This window comes from Galleria mellonella, unplaced genomic scaffold, assembly GCF_026898425.1.
Source record: "Galleria mellonella isolate WM207_F2 unplaced genomic scaffold, CSIRO_AGI_GalMel_v1 utg146, whole genome shotgun sequence".
In the NCBI taxonomy this organism is placed as follows: Eukaryota; Metazoa; Arthropoda; class Insecta; order Lepidoptera; family Pyralidae; genus Galleria; species Galleria mellonella.
In genome coordinates, this window is record NW_026441999.1 from 6,560,053 (window position 1) to 6,574,141 (window position 14,089).

A 14,089-nucleotide genomic window follows, 5' to 3' on the forward strand; every position below is an offset into this window, starting at 1 on the left:
TGACATACGTTTGCATCAAAATAGAGCACAATGACCTCAAAAATTTTCTGTTTGTAAATGTGATTTACATTAATCTTTTACTCTATTAGTCTTATAAATTAAATGTATATATGGGCCTTTCTCTACTAACTGGAAACTTGTCTATTGATAGTTGTCCCACCCTATTTTTCTAGAAAATTCAAAATATAATATGTTAAGTCGATAGACAGTTATAATATAAATACATATAAACAAGAAACCATTGTAATTTTCCCTTCTTTTTCGAATTACAGGCAATTTTGTAAAAAAATGTGGCAGAGGACTGTTTTGCCATCCAGAGGACTGTTTTTTCCACCCAGAGAACAGTTTATGTCAATGTTTATATGAAGAAAAACACAATATTAATTATTAAATGTAATCAAATAAATTTTCTTCTTTATTAAATATCACATACAGAATTTAAATACTTATAAGTATTGATGATAAATCAGGAACAAATTGCGGGCTTAGCTCTCTAAATAACGAATTAAAATAATTATAATAAAAATTAAGCTTAGGTACTAAGAATCAGCCTTGTTTACTTATCAATGCAGACTTATTTCTCAAAAACAGGTACAGGTATATTAAAATAATAAAATATTCGTTTCCCTTTTAGGGCAATATCTGGGTTTGGCAATTTCTTTAATACTTGGTCAAAGGACACATCAGAAACATCATTTTCATCGACTCTGAATGTGTGTCCTTTATCGTCACAAATTTTTAAGAAGGTTACTGTTAGTTCGCCTTCTTCCGTGTCTATCTTATTGATTACTGCAGCATAACAATATTCAGTGTTTCTTACTAGAAATTTAACCAAGACGTAATCGCCAATGGTGTAATTCTGTTGGTTGATTGAACTAGGTCCAGCTAATGCAGCATCGTCGTCGGTCTCCATTGTGGAATCCTGTAAGTTGTCCATGTTTTTTCTTTCAGAGTCTGTATAAATATCATGTACGTTTAGTTTTGTCTTGTTTTTGTACTCTAACACTCCTAAATTGAAATGTGTCAGCATTTCAATTTAGGAGTGTTAGACTTCTTCACTCGTCTTCACAAGTGCAACTTAAACTTTTCATTATGAGTTTAGCGGCACTTGGAGCTGATTCCAGAGGACTTTTTAATATTTTAGCCTTTACTTGATGTATTTTTAGAGTGCCATTAAAGCCTTTTAAATTAACTGTTTCGTTTTGAAGGTCGTCTGTCAATTCTTGGATGGCTTTATCGTCGATTGTGAACAAGGTAATTCCGGAACATCTTCGTTGAATGGCCTCTACAAATGATTCCAAGTTATCAATATCACCCCCTGTAGCAACGACGGCATCAGCGGTTCTCTTGCAGGTTGCTCCAATGCCATCAGGAGCCCCTTTGCCATGACCACTCTCTGAATAGTTCCAGGTAAACTTCTTCACATTTAAAACCTCTTTTTGAAGCCTTGATGCCAGAATGTAAAACATCGTTTTGTTTTTGTATTGAGTTACGGGTCCATCGCTGACGAAGTGGATGCTCTTTATATTAGGTGGGAGAGTTTTAAAGATTGGCCGCAAATGTGCCCATATAGCAGCTGGTGAATGTGTGAGATTTTTGGAAACGGTACAATAAGATTTGATAGAGTTTTTGGTATACACTATCACAGTATGAAGACTTAGCTGAAGTCTCGACCCTCCAAAATGAAATGCTTGTATTTCTTGACCGTATTTGGAACAATAATTTTCTGAAAAATCAATATGTATGATAGCGTCTTCGTCGGTAAGGTTTTGTTTGTATTTCTTGATAGCATTGTATTGATGGGTAATGTTTCTCTCGTGTTGATAATAGGCTTCCAAATCCTCGTGCAGCTCTTCTATTAGTTCTCGAGGGCGAACCGTGAACGTTTTCTTTAGGTATTTGGTAAGTGTTCGAGTATTCTTGGTCTTGGGGTCGTTGTAAGTTTGTTTCTCAGATATCCATTGTTTAAATTCAATAGGCCTGCTGTCATCAAACTCCCTGTAGTCAGGATTCTTGTCAATACAGCGTTGGCAGGTTCGTGACAAACATAGTTCGTTATAGCGATTACAACATGTCTTTTCAAGCAGTGCAGTGTGATTATTGTAAGTCAAAATTCTTCTTCTGTGCAATGCTGATAGTTTCAGATCGATGTTCGCGTGTTTTATGCACAGGCACGTGTCACGTTTGTTTACATTTGGTGTTATGACCCAGAAAGGACGTAGACGACAAAACGTTGTGTAGCTTATTTTAAAATGTTCAGCTTGAAATTTCTTGTATAAATTTCCTAAGCTATCCGATAGATATCTTTTTTGTTTTTTAACCCCTTCTCTGGTCAGGCATTCTCGTTTTCCTGCGCCAAGTCTGCTGTTGTTATCATTTTCGTAGAAGGTTCGTACAGTGTTAATGCAATCAGATGAAATTTTGTCTTTACGAGTCCGAAGCTTGGGTACTAAACCTGATTGACGTGCTGACTTCTGAATTATTTTATAAGATATAGAACTATCTTTGTTTCGCCATAACTTGTACTTGTGTATTAGTTTACCGGACACGACTTTTCCGAATATTTGTTTTTCTTTGCAGGTTTTTAAATTAGCATAGTTTTCTTTCAGCTGGGCATTCAACACTTCACCGAATAGCGCCTTTTTTACTACTTCTCTGCGAGCTTCTGGCGAATCACACATTTCGATAAGTTTAGTGCTAGATATGTCTACATTTTCCTTTGTCTTAACTTTTTTCAAACGTTCTAATCTCTTCCTATACTTCTCGGATTTTTTTCTGTAATACTCGATCTTTTTGTCTTTATCCTTTATAATTTTGTTACGTTTCTTTCTAGCATTACGCTTTCTCGCATTACTTGCATCACTTCGTGGAGTGGTCATAGGTGGTATTGATGGAGAGACAGAATTTTGAGGAGAAGGTGAACCCTCGGATTCGGGCGTATTTTCTCGTACAAAATTGTTTGTAATTTCTTTCAAAGCTTTTTTTTTTGCGCGATAGGTAGCACAGTGCTTTCTCCATTCTTTAGTCACAGTTTTGTGTTCACGTCGACTCATATCTTTAACGGACTTTCTTGTACCTTTTTCCTTCTTTCTTTGGTAGTTTCGTCGTTCTTTTTCCTTCAATTGCTCTCTTTTTTACAGGATCATTTTTTAGACGTTGATATCTTAATCTTTCTGCAATTCGTTTCTGCTCTTTTATTTCTTCTTTGGTTTTAGGTTTCTTCTTTGGTGGCATTGCGGTGGTACTAAAACAATAAAACATACTTTCAATATTTAAACAAAAACCGTAAGGGTTTAAATACACGTAGTTACTAGGTACATATTATTTTATATTCCAAAATCCGTAATAATAGAAAACAAAAGACCTGAATTAGCGTGACAGGCCAATGTAAGAAAGGAAGAGACTATCGGCAAGCAGTAGGTTAGTGCAGACTATAAAAAATATTAATAAAATACACGGACGTCAAATAAAACAGTCCTCTGTCACATTGAACAGTCCTCTGTGTTATAAATTTCCAGAGGACTGTTGCACAGAGGACTGTTATTTTTACGTAAAAAAATTCATACCACGTATTAGTTTAAATATTACTTCATAACACAGAAACAACTTTAAACTATCACACTGAGCAATTTTTTTGTTAAATAAATATAATTCTAACACATAAAATACCGTAAAATAGACTTACCAGAGGAATGTTCACTCAACACTACAGAGACTAGGCTCCCACACAGACGCGGAGTTGTCACTGCGCAAAATGACGGCGACTTGTTTAGCATGGCGACCGAGTAAACTTCACACTATTAACGTTCCGTTTCATGCAAAATGTAGCCACAATGGTGTTTAATATTTTTGTGGCGCGATATTAAAATTCTGACAGAGGACTGTTTACAAATGTATCGGACAAAATTCGAACACTAGTTTTTAGTACAAAAAAATTCTCTAAAATTATAATTGCTTTTTATTCACATGCATTCAATATTCTTTATGTTCATAGAGTTATAAGATTTTACATTTTGAAATACAACTAATAAAAACCGAACTGAAACATACTCAATCAGGAATTAGGACATAACAGAGGACTGTTTTTAATGGCTTTTAGACCGAATTTATGAAATAATTATGATTCTAAATATTGATTAAGCTTGGCCCCTTAAAAAACAGGTTATATATTATGTGTTTTAATAAACAAAACTGTGCATTAATATAGCCAAAGTGAAAAAAAATGCTTGGACCATGATTTTCCTGTTAGTAGAGAAAGGCCCATATATTATTAAGATCAATACCATTAACTAAACAATTTTAGATAATGGAAAATTTATTAAATAAAGGGAAATCTGATTTTCAACCGATATAAAAAGGTTCTCTGTTCGGTTGTATTTTTTTTTTCTCCGCTTCTGTAAGAATAACACTATAGTTTAATTTAGAAAAAAAAATCACAGTCTCATTTTAAAAAATAATAAAAATTAAATTTTATTTATTTATACTTTGTTGTACACAAAAATTACATAGTTATAGTCTGTATTAAATAAAGATGTACAATATGAGAATTTAATTCTTTAAGAGTTCTGTATATTCTGGTATTTTTCTAAATAATAATAATAATAAATTTATTTAAACACAAATGCGGGTACACAAGACTCGCAGGCCTGTTTCGTAGTAACCGGTGAGTTACTAATTAGTAGATATTAATTGCCATTTACAGTCCAGTTCTTGTACAATTTCATCATTTAAGTATTCAAAAGGTAAAATATTGTATTTTAATAATAAATTAAAGTGTTCTTCTCACAGAATAGAAAAATGCCTGTTCTGAGCCTATTCTAGCATATTTATCGTTTTGGAAGATCCCCGAAGTATCAACGATCAAACAGTATTAACGTCAAGTCGTCAACTTAACGAATGGAACATGAAAATTGTGAGGACACTCTCGAATTTCCCTCGTCGCTGTTACAGCACCGTTCTCGACTCACGGTTTGATTATTATGTACGTTTTATTTAAATTCAAAATGTATTTTTTATTTAATGGATGATAATGAAATGGTAACATCGCCTGCGCTAACGGTATACGCTGGCGGAGCACCAGTGAGGGATGATACGTGAGAATGAAAAGCTAGGGCAGTTAGCCCGTCTTGATGAATGTATCTAGAATTCAGCATGATAGTTTCTAGGGGGGACCACGTGGAAGTCGACCTGAAAAGGTATATTTCTAGCAATGGCAATTTGTTTCCTTTAAAAGATTACAGTAGTAACTTACTTATTGTAACTGAGACAAATCGCTTAGTGATAAATGTAAGTCAAAATTACTGTTTTTTAACTACATACATAATAAATGTACTATATTAATATAAAAATAATATATCAATATAATTTATAAAATTATTACAGTACACTCTGTTATGTCCATGGTACTGTTCATGTCTATAGGCGACTGTTACCACTTTCCATCAGGTGGGCCGTCAGCTTGTTTGCTATTCTAATTTGTATATGAAAAAAAAGAATACACTAATGTAACTACATTAAGTGAATAGCTTTATTTGAAATAGGCGTACCAACAGTATACATTTTTTTCAGCCGTTAACTGTCCACTGCTGTACATAAGCCTTTCCCCATAAGGGGAGTTTTGCCAGTAGTTGCCACGCTTGGCAACAGTATACATGTATATACATAAATTAAGCATCTTTGTATAGCATGCTGATATAGCATACCTATAGCAGGTGCACACAAGATTGACTTTATACAGTCATGTATATGAATGTTGGAATATAATTTAATAAATTAAATTCAAAATAACTCATCATCATCATCATATCCTGGCCTTGGGAGGTTATGCCAGTAGTTGCCACGCTTGGCAAGCGGATCGGCAACCGTAGTTAGGCTTTAGAGATGTTTTAAGAGGTGCGCTGCTACCCATCCCTCGCCCTCCCTTAGTCGCCTTTTACGACGCCCACGGATCAGGAAGGGGTGGCCTATTCCATTATGTGCCGGGGCCACACGGCCAACACAATAAATACATGTTAATTATTATAATATAAAATTCAGTATTATCAACCATCTGGACGAATGGCGGTCTTCCACCGTGCGTTTTTTAAGGCACTTTCTCCCACGCACAACCACTCTTTGGAATCAACTTCCAGCAGCAGTATTTCCGAACCGATACGACAACATAACCTTCAAGAAAAGAGCATATTCCTTTTTAAAAGGCCGGCAGCACATCTGCAATGCCGTAGGTGTTGTGGGTGATCATGGGCGGCGGTAGTCACTTACCATCAAGTGAGCCGCATGCTCGTTTGACCCCTGTGTTGTAAAAAAAAAATCAAGTCTTATATTATACTATATATATTATCAAATCGGTCTTCAGTCTTTACCGCGAAACACCGCCAACGAATCATGGCTTACGTCCATATCCGGAAGTAAACCGCTTATATGTACTATTATAACTTACTATTGATGTTTTTTTGGTGAAAATATTCAATTTTCTTGGTAGAACACTCCCTTTAAAAGATGCTAACGTTTTCGATATCACCCTGTATATATTTTTATATTCAATCCGTGTACGATTCGAGGAACGGAAGCGACCGATGTTATAACGTTATTTACGGGAGCTCCTTCGGCGGGAATTAATTATTGTTTAGGGCGAACACTGCCGCGCGTCAAGTCGCACGCGATTAGTCGCGACCAATTTATAGTTTACTTGCCAGTCGTTGTTAGGCATGTGACGTCTTTATGATGACGTCATACCCACTACATACGTTGATTCTTGTTTAAGGAAAAAGTTGGTATATAAAAAAATACCTTTATTCTACCACAACAATGGATATAATTAATGGATATTTATTACTCTTTCACGAAAAAACTACTGAACGGATTTGAATGAAATTTGGTACACGAATAGCATAAATTCTAACTTAACTTTACATATAGGATAGGAGTACTTTATATACTACTGCATACAAAGCCGAGGGAAACGGCTAGTATCTCTATATAGTATTGTAAAAGTATTGTAATTTATTAAATCAATATTATATTATATATACAGTAATTATAATGATTATAAATGACGTATCATACGAGTCTGCAACATATGTATATGAATAAAGATGTTTTGATTGATTGATTGGTATTATTGATTTCCGGTTAGCAAAATACATATATAGTTTAAAGAACTGATAACAGGATAAATTTCATATTTCTTGAAAGAAACCTTAATGTGATTACACTTTGTAAAAGAGAGTTATAAAAAAATTGCGTTGCCCCTGGCTTCGTACGGTTTTTACGAAATATAATACTGTCTATATTACTCACTGATAATATAGCTTTCTTATTTGTAGCTCTATTTATTTATTTACACATTCTTTATTGCACCATATAAGGAATAATAGATAAAAAAATATATATTACACATATGAAGTACAAAAGACTGTCTTATCCCTAAAGCAATCTCTTCCAGACAAGAAAATAAAAAAATTTTGGTGAAAGAATTTTTTTAAATTGCTTAAGCGGTTTTTGAGTTTATCAGTTACAAACAAACATACACTTTACTCTGTATAATATAAATTTAGATGAATCATATTACGATTCGATGAGGTCCATAGTCGAACGTATTTAAAGTCAATAGCAATGAATCAAACAAAGTAATTTTAACGGCAAGCAAAATAATTTCAAGCTATAGTCTGTTTTAATAGAATTTAATTAAAAGTTTACCAAGTTTTATTGAAATTATCACGGGAACCTTTTCTAAATGAAATTATTTACAAATCGATACATTTAATAAATTAATTTTGTTTTTTCACTACTGTCGTACATGGGTGGACTGTCTTATGGTCGGATCAGCTATTCGACTAGTTTCACTACCATTCGGGAACCTTAATCGTGAGCGGCTACTATTTGTTTGTTTTACATTTTCATTAAATTTTGAAACAAACTGTACCTACATGGCTTCGACGAATCATTTGTTTACAAATAGCCTCAGTTTTTTTTTTATCACCAAAGGTTCCCTCGTTTGACCTCGATCCGATGGGAAATGACGATGGGGTCAAGACGAAGCTTTGGGTTCGTGAACACTTTTTCTTTATGGAGGTCTAGATTATACTATTACGGAAGATGTTTTTTGGTTACGTCCCGTCCATTCACCATTGACGATTGCTTCAGTATCGCAAACGAATGAAAAAAAGGAAAAATATGCTCCAATGGGACAGTCAGAAGTATTTATTAGCTATTTTTTTTATTATTTTTATACAACATAGAATGGCAAACAAGCTGACGGCCCACCTGATGGAAAGTGGTAACCGTCGCCTATAGACATGAGCAGTACCATGGACATAACAGAGTATACAGTTTCGCCCATGATACCCCCCATGTGTTGTCATTCCTGAGGACTCAGGTGTTATTCCTCTGTACCCAGTAAATTCACGCCATATCCTACCCTTCAAACCGAAACACAGCCATGCAAACACTACTGCTTCACGGTTGAAACACGAATGGGACAGAGGTACCCAAGCAATCGACTTTTGTACAAAGTCTCCCTCTGGTAAAATTAACTGTTGCCGATGTGGTAAATTTAATACACAACATGCTTACAATTTGCCGCGCGTTATTCGATGCCAAAGTAGCAGATGGCAACCCTACCTACAGCCATCAGTCGAATTAATTTGTGGTTAGTGTTTCCCATCACCACAGTGTTAATGGTAAATTGAAATGACTAAAGTTTCTGGTGTCGTCAGCCAGATTCAATGACAATAAAATCGTAACACGATTAAATTGCATTAATTATTGAATATCTGTCCTATACAAAGAATAATTGAAGGCGGATTTGTATTTTTAGGCATTGCCAGATAAAATTTTCGTGAATACAAAACAAAAATTCATACATACATATCTGTCACGCCTGTCTCCCGTTAGGATAGGCAGAAACAATGGAACGCCAAATGCTTCGATTCAAACAAAAATTCATCTTTCGTTAAAAGTTTCTTGCTTGTTATTTTTAACTAAAATTGAATGCCTAGTCAAAATGAAAAATGCCTAGTCAAAAATGCTTAAAGTTTACTTGAATATAAATTAACTATTCAAAATGCCTAAATTTTAGCTTATTTCAACAAAAAATATTTCTTTATTTTTATAAGCGCCTCGCGATTTTTTTCGATTGTCGATCGTGTGAATGCAGCCTTAACGTACCTGATGGGTATCCTATAACGACAAGTAGCAGCTAAGCACCGCCCGTTATTTACGTACACGCCAGTGTAAACTCGACGTTACACAATCCGCGTGTAAATAAACAAATGTCGATCTAATTCCGTTCGCGGCGTGAGTTCCCCGCTTTATTTTTGGCGCGTTAATTTGTATGGAGCTGTTTATTGCCTGCTGTTTTATACCACTACTACAGTATTGTGTGTGTTTCTAATACAGAATCGGAATTGCTTCGTTAATGCGATGTGTTAACAGGGCGTGGACTTGTTTGTCTTGTTCGCATTATGATAGAAAATTGACACCTACAACTTACTTTATTTTTGGCGTTTTTTTTTTTTATGTAAAACATTTTATTTTTTATTTTTATTCATTAAAATAATTATAACATTATGACAGTAATAACCAAATCAGTGTTTTTTTTTTAATGGATGATAATAGAATGGTAACCCCGCCTGCACTATCGGTATACACTGGCGGGGCACCAGTGAGGGATGATTAGTGAGGATGAAAAGGAGAGTCAGTTAATCCATCGTGATGAATACGTCTAGAATTCTACACGATGGTTTTTAGGGGGAATCGCGTAGAGGTCGACCTGATAAGGTATATTGATAGCAATGGGGACTAACCTTCCCATTACTAACAATCCCTTTCCCCCACCAAATCAATGTTATAACCCTAGTGATTACATTCAAATTTATATTAATTGTATTCAATCCGACTCCAGATAATTCTCAGCCGGTTCTAATATCTTCGGCAGGCTACTTACTACTTAAAACAGCAATGATTCTAGTGAAGGCTATATGTGCAATATAGTTTTATGTAATTTACGTAACAGATGTCGCTTAACCAATAAAAGAAAATATCATTGAAACATTATATCACACACATGGTTATTCAGTTAGCAAACGTAAAAATTCAAGTGTTGCTCGCACTGATAAAAGGATCTCTCTCGGTTTGATAACAGATACGAGACTGTGTTGATTGTAAAAGACGTAACAATATATGTGTACTTTGTTCTTATGGCGTGTGCTGTTATTGTATACAGACATTATAACAAAACAGATTCATCTTACTATACAAAAGTCACATTTAAAACTGTCTACAATTAAAAGAAAATGTGTAGTTAGTAAACTTATTCGAAATATGTTTTATATTTAATTTTTGTTAAATTATTATTTTATATTTTCTATTGTACCGTTAACAAACTTCTCTGCTTGTCTTGTGGTTGCCTGGTAGAGGATGCCTTTAGGCATTATGTTCACCATGTCTCCCTTTGTCATATATATGTAAGTTAAGTAAATATTTTTTTTAGTACGAAACAAGATTTCGTTTACTGAACCCCGTTATGACGAGTCCCGCCATCTAGTGTTGATTGTTGGAAATACAATTCTTATTTTATTCATTTTTATTCTTTTAAATTAATAATATACTTTTCACTAAGTTTAATAAATTATTAAGTTTTAATTATTTTTTTGTATTTGTTCATTATAGGAACTTGAATCTTGTAGTTACTAATTGTTACTTTGTCTATTCGATACTAGATGGCGCCACTTGTTTGCGCCTTGTGCCACTTACCGCCGTGTCGTTGCGATCGCTATCGTGAGTTACTAACGCGACCGCATGTATAAATATAATATAATCTTCATACTATTGTATAATTGATCCTATTGACTTTACAATATTATAAAAAGGTGCAAAACAAAACTCTTCCTTGAAAACCATCGTGGTTAATTTTTAGTAAGTTTGAAATCGCGAGGAAATATCAGTCATTTCTAGAGGGGCCACATGGAGGTCGACCCGGTATATTGCTAGCATCGGGGCTAGTGCTAGTCTTTCTTTTAATAACAATCCGCCTCCGTATGTATGTAATTACATTTATTGCGATAACACGTCCCAATAATAAGCTGTAATATGACGTAACCTAATAATCAATTTGCGGCCATATATCAGCGTCGGCCCATCAATAGTAACTGCTAATTGCAAAACAGATGGATTTATTATATTCGGATCTGTCAGTTATAAAATACAATCTGTCTCTGTAATATTTCATATATTTTTTTGTTCTTTTTATAGGAAGAGATATGTCTATGGAAATTATATGTTAGTGATTGTAATTCAAACCATAAATACTTTGATAATGTTCGCTTTCACAATTTTTTTTTATGCAACTCAGAATAGCAAACAAGCTGACGGCGCACCTGATGGAAAGTGGTAACCGTCGCCTATAGGCATGAGCAGTACCATGGACATAACAGAGTATACTGTTTCACCCATGATACCCCCCATGCGTTGCCATTTCTGAGGACTCAGGTGTAATTCCTCTGTACCCAGTAAATTCACTGCCATATCCCACCCTTCAAACCGAAACACAGCCATGCAAACACAACTGCTTCACGGTTGAAACACGAATGGGACAGAGGTACCCAAGCAATCGACTTTTGTACAAAGTCTCCCTCTTTAACACTGGTATATCTATCTAACATATATCGTACTGACCAGGCAGTGGCAGTGCTAAATGCCTAATTTGCGAAGATTATAAATTTAAAGATGTATGCACTTGTATGTGAATAATATTTTTTTAATAAATTAACTCCCTTCGGTATTGTTATGTGTTCTATACAGATCCACCGGATGTACAACGCGAATGAGTAGACAGCTCTAGCCAACAGAAAGGCATAGAGAACGTCTGAAAGTCAACTTATCCATTGTATGCTGTCCACGGCTATTATGTTACGGCTTATATATGTCTGATGCTGAAATAGATCTGTGTCCCTAGACATATTTATTCTTCATTGAAATCTCTTTAGGTTAGGTGCATGAGATGAAACGAGACAGCAATAGCTCAGCGTCTTGTTCTTCCTCAATCCTACGTTACTGAAAATGTGTCTTCCGATATATTCGTCTATTCGTATAGACGGTCTGCAGTTTGGTGTAATCAGAACAATTTATACTTTTTTTTATGCAACTTAGAATGGCAAACAAGCTGACGGCCCACCTGATGGAAAGTGGTAACCGTCGCCTATAGACACGAGCAGTACCATGGACATAACAGAGTATACTGTTTCGCCCATGATACCGCCCATGTGTTGCCATTCCTGAGGACTCAGGTGTTATTCCTCTGTACCCTGTAAATTCACGCCATCTTCCACCCTTCAAACTGAAACACAGCCATGCAAACACAACTGCTTCACGGTAGATACTGTCAATGTATGCGCATCAAGAAGGCAGATTGTGACTGAACTGTGCTGTATTTGTGATAAAAATATGCTTACTGATTCAGGCGGGCGAAACCGCGGTATACAGCTAGTCTGTTTAATATTATTATTTAAAAAAAGAAGTCTTATATAATCGTCAATCGATGAATTAACATCGTACCGTTAGTAAAGGAACTTTTCCTGTAAGGATATCCAAGTCATGATTTTAATACAATTGTTTTTGGCCAGGCCACCTTATTCATAGCTAATTCACAACGTAATAAATTGTGACACAGTTCTCTTCCTCAAATATACCATTGCAGTTTACAGGTGGGAAAGCATGGTGTTCAGTCTGACAAGATATATTATAATATTTTTGTTAATTCCTTAACATTCATAATCCATTTTTACTTGATTAGATTCGTAGATTAACCTCCAAATACGAATGTTCGTGTTCAGTCGTACGTTGCTTTGTCAAACTCAAATTATCTGTCGGTCTAATCAAATTTGTTTGTAGTAAAGTTTAAAACACATTAAAATGTCAAATGTAGCATAATAATATTAACTTCTAAATTGTAATGTCATCAAGACAAACGATAATTGTGTAGAAAACACAATAGTTGTATAAATAGTCACAATATTGAACGCTTTAAATGTTATATAGTACCGTTCGAATGCCTTATTATGCCACCCACATTCAAGATTTTACATACCTTATTGTATTTACTAATGAACATATTTGCAATCTTATGTCACTAGTAGCAGAGATCAAATTCCATTAGCAGGTCACGTTTCTGATCTGCGCTTTAATGACCGTAGCAAAGATGTATTGCTTTGCTTGGGGGATTATTTTCGATTAACAACCTTATAATTTATGTAATGAGATGAAATATCATAGTAGAATGATATGTAATAATTGGTTTAATATATTAAGTTTCCATGTATGGATTAGTGGCTATAATAAAAAAAAATATGCCAGTTTGATATACTTTAGCAATTAAATAGAGGTACATTAATAAGTCGTTGTCCTATAAGCTTCTATTCGAGTTGTTTCTAAAGTACCATTCTCTAAAGTTATCTTTAAAATTACATTTTTAATTGATAGTTCAGTTTTGTTTTTTGGTCTCGAAGGTTCAAGAATAAAATGTAAAATAATTCTATTAAAAATCGTTTATACCTATTGTTCTTTAGATCATTTCGCTGTAATATCAAATTGAAATTTTAATTTTAGAGTGGTGTAAGAAAACAGACGTACCTAATGATATTAAGCCGATGCAATCAATGCATTAAATGAATAAAGAGATCGTCTCAAGTAACAGCAAAATTGCAATCCACAGCCTCTCGGATTGCAAATTGCCAGGTGATTTTTCATATGATTTTTTATAAAACATCACATAATTGTAATTAAACCAAGCGAGCTTTTACCTCTAGAAAAAAAAAACAGAGTGTAAAATGCAAAGTCATTAAGGTCTGGGACAAGTCGATAAGCTGATTTTGGCAATGAGCTTTTCTTTTCTTTAAGCCCGGTTTGTAATTCGAAGTTGCAACCGAAATGCTAATTGTCTGATTTTTTGTTAACACTGAATACTATTGCGTAACGAGCAATCCAGAGTTATTGAGATTTTTGTCTCAGAGTTATTAAACTGACACAAACATAATTTGTTTCATAAGGAACGAAAGTTTATGATGTAAGAAAAGCCGATGTCGCTGAATTT

The 14,089-nt window shown here is 34.5% G+C and overlaps 1 protein-coding gene across 1 annotated transcript; it reads right to left on the minus strand.

Annotated features, from left to right (window-relative positions):
* Positions 1–1,033: 1,033 nt before the first annotated feature.
* LOC128200009 (uncharacterized) lies at positions 1,034–3,799 on the minus strand. The gene is made up of 2 exons (XM_052891857.1): positions 3,686–3,799; positions 1,034–3,244 (listed from the first exon to the last, which is right to left on the minus strand). Exon 2 carries the CDS (start codon positions 3,051–3,053, stop codon positions 1,056–1,058), a length of 1,998 nt encoding a protein of 665 aa, XP_052747817.1. The 5' UTR covers positions 3,054–3,244; positions 3,686–3,799; the 3' UTR covers positions 1,034–1,055.
* Between the last annotated feature and the right edge of the window lie 10,290 nt (positions 3,800–14,089).

Bases quoted from the DNA above. Each gene is read 5' to 3' on its own strand.
- LOC128200009 (XM_052891857.1), bottom strand. From the start codon at position 3,053: ATGAGTCGACGTGAACACAAAACTGTGACTAAAGAATGGAGAAAGCAC.